This window comes from Chamaea fasciata, unplaced genomic scaffold (assembly GCF_029207755.1).
Source record: "Chamaea fasciata isolate MVZ Bird 193981 ecotype frontalis unplaced genomic scaffold, bChaFas1.0.hap1 SCAF_1, whole genome shotgun sequence".
Lineage (NCBI taxonomy): Eukaryota > Metazoa > Chordata > Aves > Passeriformes > Sylviidae > Chamaea > Chamaea fasciata.
In genome coordinates, this window is record NW_027094086.1 from 76589165 (window position 1) to 76608842 (window position 19678).

Below are 19678 nucleotides of genomic sequence, written 5' to 3' on the forward strand. Positions count from 1 at the left end.
TCATGTTAAGTCTGTATCAGAACACCTTATAAAAGGTAGTAAGAATTAGTCAATAAAGAGTCTTTTTTTTTCTACACTTTTGCCTTCTGAATTATTTGGAGTCTTTCATGTCCAACAGCGACAGTATTCTGATATTCTTTTGAGCCAATGACAGCTTGCAGCATGGTCAACATCATTGGCTGGGTTTTAAAAGTACAACAAAAGTTTCAAGTACTGAAAAAAGGCATGTGTTTGGATATACTTCTAAGTCCTACATCCTGTAATAAAAAAATATTTTCCTCTCTATATTTCCACCAATGAGTATTTCAACTCATGCTCTACAAGGAGACATTATTTGTCATAAAATGAATGGTGCAAAATTCCTAGCAATCAATAAAAAGATAGATAGTAATGCAAAGAAAACGTAAGGTAGATTAAAAAATCATATACCTGACATGAATTTAAAACCATTGCTATTTTTTAACCTATTGCTTTTTATGTTCTTACCATGTAGTACAGCCCTATTAAAAATGAAATTTTCACTAATAATTTAGGATCTTTTTAGTAAAATGGCTGACTTAGGAGAAAATGTAGAGGACATTTGGTTTTGATTTGTTATTCTGCCTCTGCCTAGGAATACGTGTCAGCAGCTACATGAATCATTTTTAATTTTGAGGCCTTGAAATTCACCCTGAGGATTACCATCATAAAAAAAATGATCTTCAGAATTGAAAGAAGAAAATTTAAAAATACCACAACGTTGCTGCTGTCATTTGGCAACAGCTGTTAGATGTATTATTAATTGAAAATGAATCAAGAAGAAAAAAATCTTATTAGATTTTGACAGGCAACCTAATGCAGTATTTGGTGAATACAGTAGATAACCCCCAATGAAGGTTTGTGGAGGTTAGGGTGTTCCTAAAATCTCACCAGGTGGACAAAATTCCTGTGAAGACAGATTAATCCACTTTCAAATGAAATATATCTGTGGGTCTTTCACCTCTTGTATGGCCAGCTGATCAAGAAAAATAGCCAGTTCCATGTTTCTCAGTGTTTGCCTTGGTGGTAATGTGTATCTGATATATTATAAACAAGTAATAAATTTCTACACCTGGAGGCCATTCCTATGAGAAGCTAGACATTTATAACTTCATACTTTTAAAGAACAACACATCCTAAGAGAAAAACATGGACGGTAAATATGTATCATCCTCTCTTCACGCCATACCAAAAAGTCACAGACTAAGCAACTACAATTAAATGTTCTTTTTTTTAATGTCATTTTACATCTCCTCTTCTCTGAAAAAAAGCAACTCCAGAAATGGATGTTTCAATTTTTTTTTAAAATTAATACATATTGATTCTAGGTATATTTGCTAAATTTTTTCAGCAGTCCAGATTAATAAAAATCCACTTGCAAGATCTTTATCATGGAAAATTTATGGACAAAAAGAAGACTTTACCTCAAGAAAAGCAGAAATAAAGAATTTACAAGAATGATGAATATTCAAAACCTATGTAAAGAAACAGTATTTTTAAACTGTTTCACAAGCTGAATTCATTTCTACAAGCGTGGCATATTGCATTGTACTTTCTCTTAATATCCTGAATTAATGGAATATTAGTTCAACAAGAAGATGGTGTCTCAAAATAAATAAATCAGCATGTTGAATTCAAAATGGAGGGGTTTTGTACTTTAATGTATATTAAAATTTTTAACAATAGCATTGTGTAACAGTAATCTATCATGATTAGAAAAAAAGGTTTTTTCCAATAATTATTTTACCCTCTTTCATGATAGTTCACAAATTATGTTTTAACATCAGCAATTTAAAGCTTTATAGTTAATAATTTGCCATGGCAGCAATAACAAAAAATAATTTTAAGATACGTGTTACTGCATTTTTTTAATGTATTGTATTGTTTCTAATAGCTCCGCATACATTGCAGCTGCTTTTTACCAGAGTGTTTTGAAACTCTTGGAGAATGTACTGCACTACACAAATCTGAGGTTAGAAGAAAAAAATTTGAGTACTTAAAAAAAAATAGTGTTTTACAACAGTTTCTTTCAGAATCAGAAAATGCAATACTTAATATATATTATCAGAATTATTGAGAATCTCTTGGAGATAACATCACACCTGAAACAAATCTAATCTACTTAACAAAACAGAGGAAAAATCTAGAACCATGATTATATAGGACTGTAAAGTTCTGTTAAATAACAGGATAAGCTTTGTTTGATTTCTCTAATTTAAAACACTATTTTTTTTTATTCTTTTCAAAAGGCGAAAGTAAACCAGATATTTACCATAAAGACGTCCACTTGGAAAATGGAGAATACCTTTTCAAAGCACAGAAGAATAAGCAAATGCAAAGGATTGCACAAGTAAACACACTTGTATGTTTTTTCACTGATGCCGTTACATTTACAGATGCTTAATCCAATTCACTATGAATGTAACTTTTAATCAGAGCTGATTACAATTGGATTAAAGCCTAGACTTGGGAAATCCATTCATGAAAGGATCTACACTGTGTTACCAGCCATTGCCATTTCATGTTGAAGACAAAGAAAATAAAGAAAACCTCATCATAGGAGAGATTTCTGAGAAAGAAGCAGCTTTAACTTCTGAAGTCTCCCATTGTATTTCAGTCTTCAAGTAAAGTAAAGTGAAGTCTAACTGACATGGTGGTTAGATATATAGGAAATTGTTTATTTTTCTCTTTGAACACTTTTAGATGCAATCTATTGATCTAAATTGTATTTCTTGAAAGAACAGTTTGGGAGAGAATAAAATCTCTTTTAATCTACCCGCTTCTCTTAGGATTTTCCCATGATAGCTGTATCTGCTTCTGGGACTGCAAGTGCTTTGATAAATTCCAGGCAGGTTTCTACTCTTGCACCTTTCGTAGTGTTACAGATGGAATTGAACCTTTCCTTGCAAATATCATAGGCAAGATATGAAAATACTATGTAACAGCAATACTGAGAAATAGCTAAGGAAATAGGAAGGAAATAAGGGCCAGCTAAGGAAACAGAAAGAAGATCAGCGGGTTGAGAATACTTTAATATTGAATCATCATCATAAATATAATAAAACATTTCATGCATTAATCCTGAGGAGTGTACCAAGAGAAAAACAAGACAAAATTATGTCAAAAAACAAAGAAAACAAACAAACAAAACCCCAAACAAACAAACAAACTAAAACTCCCAAAACCCCCAAACCAAACAAAGAAAATACAAAAAACCCCACCACTCCTGTAGGGACCTAAATTATAGACTGCAGACAGAACTTCACTCCTCTTCAATGGGTAGTGAACACAGATCTGCTTCTGCCTCTTCTAGCATGAGAATTTTCAGAGGCTTTATCTAATGCTTAAAATATTGTATAAGGAATGTACTGACTGCAAATTTGAAAAGTTCTGAGTTTCTTTGACTGAGGAATGGGTTTTGCAAATGGTTTTTAAAATGCGAAGAAAAATATCCACCTTAGAGAACTTTGTTGACAAAAGCAGTTGTGACACTGTCAGGGCATGAGAGAGTCTGGCAGCTTTAGGGATTAGGTGCCAGAGTGTCCTAGTATGGCAGGGCTGGCAGTGACAGCCTGGCAGTGACAGCCACATCCAGCAAGGGGCCGGGGTGCTGTCCCAGTCCCAGGCCTTGGCACCTCCTTGGGGGCAAGGACCTGGAGACAGAGACAGACCACCTCAGCCAGGCTGACACATGCTGACTAATCTAGCTCTTGGAAAAAAGCAAACCAAACAACTGACTCTTACTATCATTCACAAACCAAGTCACAGAATGTAGGTGTAAGCAAAGATAAGTAAAAAACAACAACAACAACACAAAAAACCCCAACAACAACAACAACTACAAAAGAATTTAACAGAATACTCCACTGGAAATACAGAGTCTCAGAAAGTCTGATTATAGTCTCTCCTAAATTTTAAATTTAGAAATATGTTGGTAACTCATAAAGGCAGTAACAAAGATATGAAGTACTTTTGCTGGTTACTGTGTTTGATCAGAGCCTATCTCCAGTTTTAGAGACCAGGGAAAGCCTACTTGTACTGCTTCTGCTGCTGCTCCTGGGCTTTACATCGACGGCAAGGGAATGAAAACACACTCTGGAGCACTTTCAGAAAATATGGACACCACATTAGGGAAATGGGCTAACTTTATTGCAAGGCTTTTATGTTCCCCACTCGCACAGATGTGATGGTGTGAAGGTGGCAAAACTGAATATTCAAGAGAAGACAAATGCTGTCACACAGCTGGCAAATATTGAATTTCTTGGATAGATCACAAGTTTCTTGGTATTTTCTGAAAGTAATTTCTTTTTTTCCCTTTCTCATCTGATATGAACTGGATTATAAGAGTCTCCAAATGTCATCTTGGTTATTATCACTGTAAAACTGATATAAAATTGGTGTATATATATGTTGTGTTTCATGTAGATGGCAAGATATGGAAGTTGTGTTAATTTTATAAAGTTTTTGTTCAGTTTTTCTTGGGAGGCATGTTAACGGCAGATGGACTATTTTTGCTGGTTAAGATTTCTTGAGGAGCGTTTTCTTTATACATAATCTTTGGCAAATAATTGTCATCATACTAGCTTTTTGTTCTGCATGGTTTATTACAAGGCAAGATGTTATCAGACATTTATTCAAATTGTAACTGAGAATTTATGCATTGTTGTAAGAGATGAGACTGATGGGAAACCAGTTGCATGCATATTTATTGATCTAATGTAGATTATTCATGAATTCTGAGAGTAGCAAAGTTTTTAAATCACATGATTTGTGAGCATTAAAAAAATTAAATATATATATTAATAAAAATTACGTAAACGAAAACACTAAACTCAACCTGTTCTATATTTATAATTCCCTTTTCACACGTCTACCTCTACTTGTCTTGTCCACTCCAATGTAAATTAGCAAAAAATATCAAAATATGAACAGCAAAAATGTGACCTTACTGAAGCTTATTATTAAAGCAATAATATTATTAAAACAATATATCTGAAAACAAACAAACAAAAACAAACAAACAAAAACCCAAAACAAAACAAAAACTCACAACAAATAAACCAAAAGAACTAAAACAGCATCAACCAGAACTGCAAGATATTAGGCCCTTTAAAAATATATATAACCAGTGTATCACCAACCATAAGCAGGCATTTTAACATTACCAAACAGCTAGATAACAGCCCCAGGAATAGAACCTCAATGACACTTTTTCTCTTTTACACTGCCACTGCAAAGTTTCACTGTCACCTTTAACTGCATTTCTGAAATAATTATCCTCGACTATAGCAATATCCATAACAGTTTGTGAAAGGGAAAATTAGGCTGGAAAAGGGAATTGTGGGTCAAGAAGGAGAGATAAGTATGAATTAGGACATTCTTGTGAAGTTCAAACTAATGCCTGGTTCTATATCTTCAGTTCCCTAGCCAAGGCTTTAAAGGTGTGTGTGGGGAGAATGTTTTCTCAATGCCTTGGTGATTGTTTCTTCTAGAACTAGAAGTGTAAATAATAACTCCTTGTCTAGAAAAAGCACACTCATTAGCTGAATTAAAGACAATAAAGTCACCACCTTATTTCTCAACTATAAAGACTGATCTGTAAAAGTATTGTCAACATGTGGACTGGTCCCTTGGGGCAGAGCCCTTAAACAGTCTAGTGCATTAATCATCTGAGTCAGTGTCCTGGTTCTCATCCCAGTTGAGTTAAAAATTACAGTAAGGTGTTACTTGCTTTAGGATGAAATTTTATTCATTCCCTTTCCCTAAAGTTAAACGTGTTTTATCACACACATAATTTTCATTTTTTTTTTGAATGAATGAGCCTTCCTTGTTTAAAAACATGGAAATTAAATTATTGGTTCATATCTCCCTTGTGTAAAGTTCAAAGACACAGAGATAAACACATGCTTATAAAAATAGTTCTACTCTAGAAAAACAGACATTTTACAGGCACTTGCAATGTAATGCTTTTCTCATATCAAGATATTTAATGTTTCTAATAGATCCAGCATGGATTTCAGACCTTTAAAACAGAGAAAAGTCCTTACAGCCCTCAGTACCTCTGAAAAGACGTGAATGTCCAGAAGTATGAAAAGCCAAGCCTAATAAACATTAAGATTAGCAACCTTTTCCAATGTCTAATAGAAAGGAAAAGAAAAGACATTAAATGGTGAACAGAGAGCAATTTTATATCTAAGAGAAAGACCATAAAGGATGTGGCAACAGAATCTATCCTGCATGATCATGTATGTTTCACTGCTCCCAGTTCAGGACTTCCAGTCTGGTAACACAAAAACAGTGCTTCTCCTGTGTGCTGGTCTTGATCGGGATAGATCCTTTTCTCCACAGCAGCCAATATGGTGTTGTTCTGGATTTGACACAAACAGTGCTGATGACACTGGGGATGTTTTAGCCTTGTCAAGCAGTGCTTACAGCAGCATGGTCTTTTCTGCTTTTCACACCCCTCCACTATTGAGAAGGCTGGGGGTGCACAAGGAGCTTGTAAGGGACATGGCTGGAAGAACTGATCCAAGGGACATTCCACATCACATGAAATCACAATCAGCAGTATAAGTGGGGAGAAGAAGGAGAAAGAAAGGTCACTCAGAGTTGTGACATTTGTTGTCCCTGGTCACTGTAATGTGTGGTGGAGCTCTGCTTTCCTGGGGAAACCTGAACAACTGCCTGCCCATGGGAAGTGGTGAATTAATTCATTGCTTTCCTTTGCTTGTGCACATGACTTTCCCTACCCAAAATGTCTTTATCTCACTTGTATCACTCCTGTTCTCTCCCCCATTGCATTTTGTGGGGAGCAAGTAAGAGGCTGTGTATGGCTGAGCTGTCTACTGGATTTAGCCCAGATTAAGATATCATTATGTTTTAAGTGGAAAAATATGTTTGTGTAGTTACAGATGAAAGGTTAAAAATATATACATATATAAATAAAAGCATATCTACCAACAAAAGGAACACAGTCCTGGTTAGGAAGCCAAGACGATACTATAATCTGGGAACTTGCCAATTGCCAATTAATCACTACAGAAACACATGGATTCAGTGGTTTTTTGGTGTGTGTTTGGTTGGTTGATTGGTTGGGGGTTTTTTGGTTGGTTTTTTTTTGTTTGTTTGTTTGTTTATTTTTTGTTTGTTTGTGGTTTTTTTTTTCCCTGAGATGGGGGTTTGTCAATTTATTTATATATATATTTTTTTAAAAAAAAATTGAGAACAACTTGTGGCTGAAGAGCAGCAAAGGTTTTCCACAACAGTTGTTCACACCATCAGATGTGGAAAGAGTAACAAACTGAAACAAATAAGAGAAGAAAAACCAAGGAATAGTTTCTTTCCTTTTTCTGAACTCAATCTCTAAGACAAATGGTTCATCTCATAGGAGAAGAAAAACAGGGTTAGAACATCAGGCAATCTCTTTTCCCCAGCTTGTCTGCCTCCTATGCCTGTCCTTTTTAACTGTATGATGGATGCTGGGAGAGAAAGTGTTGGTAGGTATCAAGCAAAGAAAATACAGTGCCAGAACACTGTTACTGATGAGTGACCAATCCATTTTTACCCTGCAAAACCTGCTCCAGCAAGTACACCACAAAGTTTCCTGGAGGTGGATGCCAAAAATTGCATAAGGATACATTAGAGGGATGATATACCAGAAAATATCAGCCACCCTAAGAGAAACAGAGCTAGGTTGAAAAGAATACTTTACTCCTCCTCTTTGTACACTTTTGATTAGCAAAGGACTCTCTGCATTGTTTCCATGATAATGGAAAACAAGGTCTAAGCAACATAGTTGTTTAGTTGTATTAATGCCCTCGTAAAGTCTCTAACTGTACCATAATAAAGTCCCTAGAAATTGAGAAGAAACAGTATATTGTTCTGCCTGTCTGATGGCCTGAGTTATTCTTCAAATGACTCCTGGGAAAACTGTAAGAGTATATCACTATTTTGAACATAAAAGAAAACTCTAAGAATTAAGTCCATTGTTCAGATAATTTTTTTTAAGTGTCAAAACTGTAGGTGTAGAAAATCCAATATTTACTTAAAATTGAAAGCAATAGACATTACAATATTTACTCTTAGCTGAGAGCTGACAGATGACACTCTCAAACAAGTGTTCATGACAATATTTTTAGATGAAGCATGTATTTCTGCTCCTTCAGGAATGGAGAAGTGCACTGTACAGTACCTGGTGGAATTAGAAAAACAATGTAAGACTCTTTCAAATTTTGATTTTGAATACCTAGCGATTCTCTTGTCAGTGAAGTGTAGACCTTGGAAAAGGCCTACACTAGAGATGTAATTTCTGTTATAACATTTCAGAAATTCCTTAAGGGAAATCAAACATGAAAACCTGAATATGAAATACAGTTCTTAAAACTTCAAGATAAAATTTCAGTACCCATGCACATAATCAAGTTATTTTAGTCCTATACACTTTCAGGAAAATGTAACGTAATCCTATACACTTTTAGAAAAACGCATTAAAATACCTAAACTTTCAAACTGATTCTTCACTGTGACCTCCCCTTCATAATGAGTAGAAACCAATCATATATAATTAGGTTGGAGTTTTCACCAACAGCTATGCACATGTAAAATTCTGAAGTTTCCTCAGAGATATTTGCTTATCTCTCTTGAGCAGAATGTGTCATTAGCAAAATTTTATGCTTGACAACCCTTTGGGTGATTTTTTTTTTCCTCTTCCTAAAATCTAACCTAAACCTTGCCTGGCCACTTTGTGGCCATTTTCTCTTGCCCTATGACTTGTTACTTATGAGAAGGGACAGACCTCCACCTATCTATATTCTACCTCCTCTCAGGCAGTCGTAGAGAGCAATAAGGTTTCTTCTCAGCTCCTTTTCTCCAGACAGGACATCACCTCCCTCAGCCGCTCCTCATAAGACTTGTGCTTCTTCACCCGCTTCATTGTCCTTAACACGCAAGGTGTTAAATTACAGTTTAAAAATCCATGTGCAAAGACTGTGACAGATTAAGTTAAGTTCACTTTAAGACCACTACAGGAATCTGGGAAGTGGCTGCAGTGTCTTAATTGTGGATCCTGGGGGTTGTCATAAGGTATTCCTTCAGAGCAGAAGCAGTCAATTTATATAAGGTACTGCTATAGCACTGTAAGGTCATTTAAATAATATTGGAGCCTCTGAGCAGAAAGCAGTGAGATAGCTAAACACATTTCATTTTCATATTCACTTAGCAGTCCAATATGAACTAACCTGAATTTCAGCAGGGAATCACTAACAACAGTAAACTTGCTCATTTTAAACTGATGTCACTAAGAAAGATATTTCAACTAGAAGAAGAACTCTTAATAGGAAAAATAAGGATGCTTGTTCAAGAAATTAGCAGAAATTTATTTCTGAAATTATCTTCTTAACTAATATGATTTTCTTATGTACTCAGGGACATAAGGTCATGGAATATCTTACCATTATTTCAATTAGGACAGTAGATTCTTATCTGGAATAACATGACAGGCTGTTCTATTAAAGCATGAAAAGAGTGCTCTTCTTTTTGAACTGTAAAGTTTATTTAATTTGTCTTTATATCAACGTAAATTATCTTGTCTGTTATAAGGAGATGCAGTAGGCTTTAATTCATTAAACTAATAATTTATATCTCACCACTAAAATAATTTTATTTTAATAGATTAATTACTTAATTATATTTTAAAGTATTCATGCTTATTTAGCAGTATTAAACTTGCTAATAACTTGATAAACGATATATTTTTCTTGTTTTGCAGAGGAGTACACATGCAACCTTAAAATTACACTCTACTTGTTAAAATGCCACAGAATCTGTCATTGCCGTATGAACTATGGCCAAGAACTTTTAAAAATGCATAAGAATAGTTACAGATGTGGACAAAAGTCTGGAATTTTCAGGGTGGGTAATTGGTGTTTATTAGGCTCATCTCTATGTTTGGAAGCATCTATTCAGCCATTGACTGTGTTTATTTACCATTTGTATTGTGCTCTCAGTCAGGAACTAAACTAGATAATTAGTGAGTTTCTTGTAGGGATCCTTGAAGCTATTGTTCATATCTTGTGAAGACAGAAAGCAGGAGGAGACTGACAGTCACCTCACACTTCATGATTAGCCTGGACTAATTTGCAATGACATTCTTTGATAAATAGAAATACATGCTTCTTTACTATTTAATATTTTAAAGTAAAACAAAAAAATGCCAAACAACCAATCAATCTTATACATTACTAAGATCTTTGAAATATTGTTGCTGCAACAGCAGAACATTATAAATGCAAATACAAATATCTGAGGTTTTTCCACATTTAATTCAATGACAAACGAGTTTCCTGTCCTGCAAGTGTTCACACTTAAATTCAAAACTGCAATGAATGAAGGTTTTATCTCTTATTTAATAACAGTTGCAACAATACTGCTGATTTGAAAAGACATATGTCCTACAGATTACTTCACTCTGTATATTTGGTTCAGAAAGAGAGATGTACCTGGGAATAGTTGTGTGGAACTAACATACTCCAGATAGGATTTACCTAAGCAGTGGAACTGGACTACAGGTTTCACTTTCATTCCCAAAACATGTAGTAATAGAAAGTGGGCTGCTACAGCTGCAACAAAAAGCACATAGTCTAATTTGAGGTTTCCTCAGAAAACAAAAGAGCTCCTGGGGTTGGGTTACCAGTCAAATGTCAGCAGTTGCTGTTTGATGAGCCACACTCGGCATAAGCGAAGAACAAGCAAGGATCAATCCTAGATCAAGTTTATGGATCAAAAGACCTCATGGTTTGGGAAAGGTGGAATATTGAATTTGCAGTTCAAACTCCCAGGAAAAGACTTCATGTGTATTTGGGTATTTCAAAAGATGCTCCAAGTTAGAAGACAGGTAGTTGGAGGGATGTATATGTGAAAATATGGGAGTAGGAGAAGGCAGAACCATATTAAAAAGGAAGTATCTGAAAAAAATATTGGCTCTACTGTTCACTAATAACTTCACTTTTTATTTTCTCTGTACAGAGAAGTTAATGATACTCTAAAAATATAAGCATTTCATGATTTTTGAGGTTCCCTGTGTATTTTGATTTAAGAAAACTTACAATCCTATATGCATAATCTTTGCAAATATACATAGGATCTAGACATTGGCTCCTTCCCTCTCTTTTGCTAGCCTTATTAGTGCATTCTTATTTACAAAATTTCAGCAGAGTGTTTTGCTGCAGCTGGGGAGGAAAACAAGTAGTAATCAGTAGAGGCTATTGCAGGTAATTATTAATTACATAACTAGTTAATATTACACTCCACAGATAATTACCAAAAGAAATTAATAAACAAACATGCAGAGTAATTCATAGAAAGCTGTTCAATATCAAAGGATTTAGAAAGTCTTAAAACTTTAGGTTATGACATTAACAGCCAAAATTACATAGTTGCAGCAAATTTCTATGCAGAGGATTCACAATTTTTCCCCAGGGGAAAACAAAACGAAGCACAGGTCATAGAGTAAATCAACTGATAAACCAGATTGTTGGTAGCCTGCTGGAGATGAGGCTGCTGCACCTTCCTATTTTTAATCCATGATTTAGAAGCAATGTGAGGTCAAGCGGTGTTTCCACAAGGCACATACACAGATGCAAGATGCAACAGGTGACACGCAAATAGGACAGCTCAGCACTCAAACACAAACAGCACAAACAGCCTCATTCTTCTCCAGCTGAACAGAATGAAGGATGATTTAAGATTGGCAACATACTCACAAACTCAGCATGGATAGCTCCTGTAACTTGATATACTTAGTCCATCAAGTAGCCAACACCTGGACTTGGCACTTGGTGCCATCTGGGCATTCAACTCTGGGGCCTGCAGTGCCCTCCAGCTCCAAGTACAGACCTCTTTTTTATCCTGGACATAGTCACACATCTCCACTCAGCCCAGCACAATTACTGAACCCCCACAGCCTTACAAACTGAGTACATCCCGTAACAGTATGTGCACCCCTTGGTCCCTCAGTTCCCAATGCCATCCAGTTGGCTTCTGGCTCCCTGGTCTCCCCTTGCCTCATGCACAGAGATACACAGCTACAAACAGGGCTCTCAAACCACATACCATACAGTAGCTCTGTACTGGTCTTGGCTCCTCCAACAGCTGACTCCTGAGTCCTGGTCTGGACTTTTGGCCAAATGGATATCCATCACCAAACCACTCATTCAGTTTGCTAGCTGTTCTAGCCTGAAGCTCTGTAGTACCACCATACTGGCATAGACACCCATGTTACACACAGAGTCTGCATTTCGCAGTTTGCTGGCACCAGACACACAGACCCCTTTGACTCATTGTCCTGCTCCAGCTGCTAGCACTTAAATCTCCACACACATGCATACGAGAGAGAAACCTTTTACTCAGGAAATGGAGTTACAAATGGAGCATAATAAAATGCAGAACAGACTGCTGATCCAGGATAAGGCATGGCCAGATAAAAGTGGCCAAGCAAAGCCTGTTTGCAAATGGCTAACCCTTTTTATCCTCTTGCCTCTCCATTTTCTCTTGCTTTTCTCTCCACACTCCATCTCAATTGTCCATTTCCCTGCCTATGGTCCTCCCTCTAGATATCTAAGAAAAAGTCTACACGATCCCATTCTTATCTGCATCCCATAATTATGTCCCATAAGGCCCTGTAGGCAGTAGCTTTCTCAGTCTGAAGGGTGATCAGGGCAGTGTTTCCTTTTGATTCCTCATGACGGGTTTCAGCCCTGGCTCATAGGGCTGAGGCTGTCTGGGGTCAGCCCCAGGAGGAGCTCAGGCTCCAGTCTATTGAGGACAGGGGGTTTTACTCTCCCTGCACAGCACCTCTACCCCACTTTGAGTGTGTGGAGAAGAGCCACAGATAAGCTGACAAAGCTGTTCTTCTGCCAAGAACACACTTTTCTCCTGCTTCAGAGTTTGTAATTTGGTGCTGTTCCCTTACTATACTTTAAAAGTATGAATTCTATAGCCTTATTCTATAATTTTATTTAAATTATTCTAACCTAAGCTTCTAAAAATGCAAAACTTTAAAGTCTTCAGATATTGTTTAAAACCAGGTATAGGAAGAAGTAAACTAGAAGTAGTGGACTTTAAGATGAGTATTCACACTAGAGCTTGGTATCTGTTTCTGATAGCTTCAAGAAAATTTACTGATCATGGCATGAGGTCCTTAGGCTTCATAAACAGCATTCAGTCATTAATGTTGGGACCTTTCTCTTTCTCCCTCTTTTGGACCTCCTTTGTTGTAAAGGAAGGTTTTGAATGTAAGTGTGAATTCAGAAGACTTCCAAATAAAGCATAGTTGAGCTGGAATTGAACAATTGAGGTAATAGGAAAAGTAGGTCACAGAAATGCTTGCAAATTCAGAAGAATGATGTTTTAAAAAATGAGTTTTTAACTTCAAAAATTCAAAGTGAAATTTCATAGTGAAAAACTATATTCTTTAAGACTTTCCCATCTTTTCCAATATCCTTCTTCTTCTTCCCATTTTGTCATGCCAAATTAAATTAACTTCTATTCTACAGTTATAAAAAGGGAACTTATAAAAGCAAAAAGCTTTCTCCTGTTTTTTCACTGTTGCACTATTTACCTCATTTTCACATTTTCATAGACTACGGTATCAGAATAATTTTCATATTCTAGACAAATACCAAAAAGAGTTTAAGTTCATAAAGTGTTATTAAATCCTTGTCAAAGCCTAAGGCTTGAGGAGTGAAAATGCACTACCATCTGTTGTTTCATTATAACAATACTATTTCTTGTGTGACACAGACTTGATGCAGAGAATATCCATTATGATTCTTCACTAACTGAATAGCAGCTCCAGACTACAGGTTCTACACCATTATGAAAATAAAAATGCACGCCATTGCCTCAGAGTTCCTAAACAATTTTAGAAATATGAACTAGGGTTATATTTCTAAGTATCATAAGGACACAGGGAGCATGAGGACTGTGCCACTGATTTGCCATTCTAGGCTTTTCTAACATGTGCTCAAAAATTCATAGAACATTTTAGGTTGAGACAGACCTTCCTCCGAGGGTCACGGAGTTTGGTCTCCTAATCAAAGCAGCACTAACCTCAAAGCTCTCTGAGATGGCACAGACACACTTCTCTTATAATGAAACCAGGCTACACCTCCAAGTACCACAGAGATCAGTATACACAAGCCAAGAAACTTAAATGCAAAACACAATAAAATGAAAACTTTTTAAACTATTTACACTATACTTATTTCACTTCAGCACATTTAAAAAGTCATTATTATTCCCTACAGTTTACTAGGGAAAGATACACTGTTCAGTGTGTTTCATTTTTCCCCCTCAGTATTAAAACTTTGATTTAGAGAGGAAAAAGCAGCTAAATATATATATAAATACATTTTCTTAAATTATATTTTCCAATAATTGAGGACTTCAAGTACACACTAGAATTGTATAATCATGTTAATATCATTATCATAATAATGCTCTTCAAAATATCACAAACTAGTAACAATTCCCATCCCCAAAAGAGATTTCTCCTCTCTTTAAATAAAACAGCTTGAATACTTTATACATAACCTATACTTTGTGGAAAAGGAAAAAAAAAAGGTGACGCATAGAGTTAGGGCAAAAATATTTCAGTTCATTCTGCTTCTCAGATCATAGAATGATTTTTCAGTTAAATGGAAATATTTTGGTTTTATAAAAACACAAATTATAACAATTTATTTAGGTATATGTGTTGAAGCACACATCCAATAATCCTCCCAAGCCTATCCTTCAGGCAAAACAAAGCATTGAAAATCATAATGTGTTAGGCACACTTGAGTCACTTCCTAAACAGAGGCTGAAAAAGATGAAAGAGTGCTTTTCCAGTTTGGCTGAATGGTTCACATCATGACATGATGCAGAATTAATTCTGTACACAGCAGGCTCATTTTAGTACTCAGCAAAACATAGCAACTTATAAATTTCATAGTGCTAAAGCAAGAAAAAAAGAAGAAAAAAGTCATATCTGCATTGTCTACATTGCATTTCACCTACCAGACTTAATTAACTGCAACATATTAGCTAAATCATATCAACAGAAATATAAAACACCCACCTGTTTTGGGGTCAACAGAAAAATATGGCTGTCCCTGAAGAATACTGTACACTACTCTGGCACTGTTTCCATATGTGGGGTCATCTGCATCTGTGGCTGTCACCTGTAGAACAGATGTACCTGTATATACAGGAGAATAAACGTGAACTTGCAATAAATAAAATTTTCTGACAAATATTTCCAAATACATTTAAAAAAAACCTCTAAGGTCCTCACATTCTAAAATTGACAGATTAATAACATTTTCTCTATCTATTATCATTATATCATTTGTCAAGGAAAAATAGTTACATGAATTTGAAAAAAAAAGTGTGTATATTTATGTGTAAATTGATTATATACATACAAACAAACTACAGAGATGTAAACATAAATAATAACTACATGGCTTGCATATTTACATATGTTCACACACGTAGATCCCAAACTTGGATACAGACTTCTAAACAACACAGATCTATGGACTTCAGGGTTATCTTCATCCACAATACAAATTAATGTTGAAGTATTGAAAATCACTTATATAAATGCCTCCAAAATAATTAAAGCTGCTAAATTAATTTAAAAAATAAATTTAGCTAATGGAAGATATCAAAGATCTGAAAATGAAATAACTACTAGAACTATATTCGGGATGCAAATAAGAAAGATCAGTTCAAAAGACAATTTTTTTTATGCTAGTAATAAAAACCACTAGAATAAAATCACAGTTTCTAGCACCTCACTAGGTGGGATAAGTTATGAGCAGCCCTTTTGAGAAAATAAAATGCATAAGTACTGCACAGATAGAATAGAGAGAAGTGACTTTTTTCCTTTTAGTGTATTTTTCAAGGCATGTAATGATCAATCTTTGCTATCACTGTCAAACACTTCCCATAAGAAATCAGTAAGTGTAAGATTGAGAGTTAATAAAGGCTCAGACTTCATTCTATTTGTTTATCTTTATGCAGACACAGCTTTCTACGGGCTCTTCGGTCCAGCATTAAAATACCATAATAATAACAGAACAGGCTGCTCTCACATGACTCTGCATCTGAAAGCAGATTCTCATCTAAATTAACCGCTGAGGTATCACGTCCACTCTGGGGTATTCAATTTCACATTTAGTGGAGAGGAGAAGTATGTTTTTGAATTGAAACCCTTGATGTTCTTCACTTGTTGCACTTTGATTTCCCTTATAGAGCCATTTCAGAGCATACTAACTAGATTTCTTCCAATGCAACTAAACCAGGAGATATGCTTTAGCAGCACATCTGATTTATTCTGACTGCTAATGGGCACACAGTCTCAAAGACCAGGCAAGAGCTAATCTAAAACAAGATTTCACAAATACGTATGACATGGGCATCAATTTACTCAGTTCCAGTTATTCAGCCTTATAGATCAATTTCTATTTCACAGAAACATTTGTTAATGTGCACACCCTCCGTATGCGCTTGAATTAGCAGTATGTAAAGTCATGGAGTCCCCCTTCAGATCCAGCAACTTGAGCATACAAACCTTCACTCATTTGGTTCCTAACCTCTTTGAGAAACTCTTCATTCATTTGTAACACAAGCTTGGACACCAAGAGCTGATGCTTTTTGTATCTCTGGAGACTTAGTAAAACCGTATGCAGATATGTCTACATGCCTAAATACTGTGCCTTCTGGTTTCTGAAACACAGTCGCACAGATAAACATATTAACAAACTAAGTTTAAGCATACCTGGATTACTTTGAAGTTGAATATTGTAAAAAAAAAACAAGCTGGAGCTAGCTGTGTGTTCATTATTATTCAGATGTTAATGTTAAAAGTAACTAAGCTACTGTATTTGTGTTCATGTAGACAGGAAAACAAATGTGAATTAAAGTTTGCGTATTTTTTCTTAAAATGTTCTAGGAATCAGTTCAGCTCTATTTATTTGCTATCAAAACATAGAATAAGAGGTCACTTTCAGGAACAGACACTTCCCCCTGCTAGTCTATGACATTGAAATGCTGTAGTGATACATTTCTGAAGCCCAGTTTGCAAATAATTTTTGGCTTGAGAGGAACTTGTATAGTTCAACCTAGTGGAATCAGTGAAGATTAATAGGTTATAGACGCACAATGATTTGATTTTATTTTGTAGTTGTGTAAAACAAAAACATATTCATTCAATTGGTATAATCAGTCACCTACCAGAGTTTACTACCCAGAATGCTGAGCAACCTGTGTACCTTTTTGTCTTTAATTTTTCCTTTTTCCAGGAAAAGTTACCAAGAGTGTGAGTTTCCATTAGCACTTTTGCCCAGAATTCTAGGAAATCAAGATATGTCTTGAACTCAGTAAACATATTTTAGCTATTTCAGAAGAAAAAAGGAGAAATATTGTGATTTCATATTTTTCTACTTCTTTGAAGACTTTCTTCTCTCTCCTTCTTTTAAAGGAATCTCAGTGCCTGTATAACTTGTTGATGCGAGTGAAAAAAAACAGAACCAGCAAAAGGTAGTATCCCACATAAGCAGCTGAAAGGTCATTTTAGCACGAATGGAATGCCATTGTATCAAAAAAAATTGTCACTGTGATTTTCTAATACAACTGTATCTCTCTCCCAAGAAACACTTGATAATAATAGCAAGTTAGTATTGAATAGTGGCAAAAGTGTTCTCTTTCTACTTAAAAGAACCCTTAGAATCACAAATTTAACTCAACCTCCCACCCTACCTCTCAAACTCTCATTCAATGGAATGAGAGTTTAGCTTCATCTGGAGTTAAGCTTCAGAAGCTTAACTTCTTTGCTATCTTATACAAGCTCAACATTTTACAAGATATCCCCATACCAGCCTTTTGCTCAACTCTTGCCTGATTTGCTGAGCACCGAGGAGAGGCAGCTTATGCAAGCTGAAGGTTAAAATGCAAAAAAAAAAAAAAAAAAAAAAAAAAAAAAAAAAAAAAAAAAAAGGCAAAGAGGGTACTTTTACATTCCAACAGCTCCTTTCAAAGTTAGCATCATTCAGGCACGACAGGCAAATCATCATTCTGGACACATTTCTATCATTTAGATGGAGCATCATTTTTTGTTGTTGTGATAGGTGTAATGAAGGATTTAGATGGAGAATTACACAGTACTGCTCTCTTGCTATTTTAAATGTTAAGAAGCCAACAAAAAAAAGAAAATCAGATACAAAAGATAAGGGTCTAATTCCTCTGAACACCACAGGAGAGATATGAACATCAGGCCCGTACCTTCTGTTCTTTCTTTACTAGCTTACTGTAAAAGTTCCTGTCAAGAAAAACTCAGTTTTGCTATGAAAGAATTTTGTCACTCCAGTTAGGCAATAAAAACAGCTTTTTTTCCGCAGCTGGAGTCTCTGCATATCCAGAGTAGCATTTCATATGCTTTCCCACTACATTTCAGATTATATTTTGGACATCCTGTTTTCTTAGTTAATGCTTTATAAAGAGACGTAAAACATGTCTGTATGCTCTGAACATCACTTTTTAAGCTTTGTCTTTTTTCTGGTATTAAAAAAAAAAAAATTAATTGGGAAACTAAATTGTAATTATTTTTCAAAATATCTCAGTTTGTTTTTTCTTTTTTTCAAATAGTTTACAGGAAAATTTTTGTGAAGTTATATCTCAAAGAAAAGCTGAAAGGAAATACTGCAATTTGTCTCTCTGAAGACAAATTTTTGATGTTTAATGAGGCAGTTCCATAAAATATGTCTTTTGAGAATGCAAATTTCTATGCATAACTTTGCATAATTGTCTGTACTATTAAATCTCAAATGGATCAATATTGAACAAAAAAAGTTAAAGCAAATGATAAAAATGTGAAGTTTATTAAACACAGGGATTCTCTGCCTAATAAAAATAATTCTTAGTACTGCATGAAAACACTAACAAGTCAACAAAATGTGATTTAGTTTCACAACATAGGAATTTAAATAGGCACTTCTAATAAAACTCATTTTTATGAACAACGTTGTCTTCCAGATTATCTGAAATTATGACTACCTCACATTGGAATACTCTCAAAAGAAGTTCAGAAACATCTACTGTACCTATTATTTTCTTAAGTAGAATTGAGAATATTATTGGGAATACTCTTCTTATCAGAGAATCACAGCGTGGTTAGGATTGGAAGGGACATCAAGAGGCCATCTACTCTCACCTCTAAATGACCTCAGCACTAAAAATTTAACATGGAGTGCTTCACTCATTTTGCAGCTACAATTAACACATATGGAAGTCTTTTACTGATTGAAAAATATCCTTATTTTCTTTTAATTTACATGAAAATGACTTTCATAAACCTTAAAACAGACCACAGAGTCAGTGTAACTGAGTTTTTCATACTGCAGAAGAAATAATTTCAGATATAAATCTCGTGTCTTGAGCCAAATTTTAGGAAAAGTTCCATTGAAGATATTGAATAGGCATTTTCTTTCTCCCAGAATATGCATAGCTAGAATATGTACATAAAGTACATAAATAACATAGTACAGTTATTTTGTGTCACAGTGAAAACTGTGATCTAATATTTGTCAACAAAACAAAACAAAAAAACCCTTTCCTGCAC

The 19678-nt window shown here is 35.2% G+C and overlaps 1 protein-coding gene across 2 annotated transcripts in view; it reads right to left on the bottom strand.

Annotated features, from left to right (window-relative positions):
* CDH18 (cadherin 18) overlaps positions 1–19678 on the bottom strand; it is a 159842-nt gene that overhangs the window by 103799 nt on the left and 36365 nt on the right. For both annotated transcript variants that reach the window (XM_066186460.1, XM_066186452.1), the window contains exon 3: positions 15134–15253. In XM_066186460.1, coding sequence (XP_066042557.1) covers positions 15134–15253 — 120 coding nt within the window. The remainder of the gene's footprint in view (positions 1–15133; positions 15254–19678) is intronic.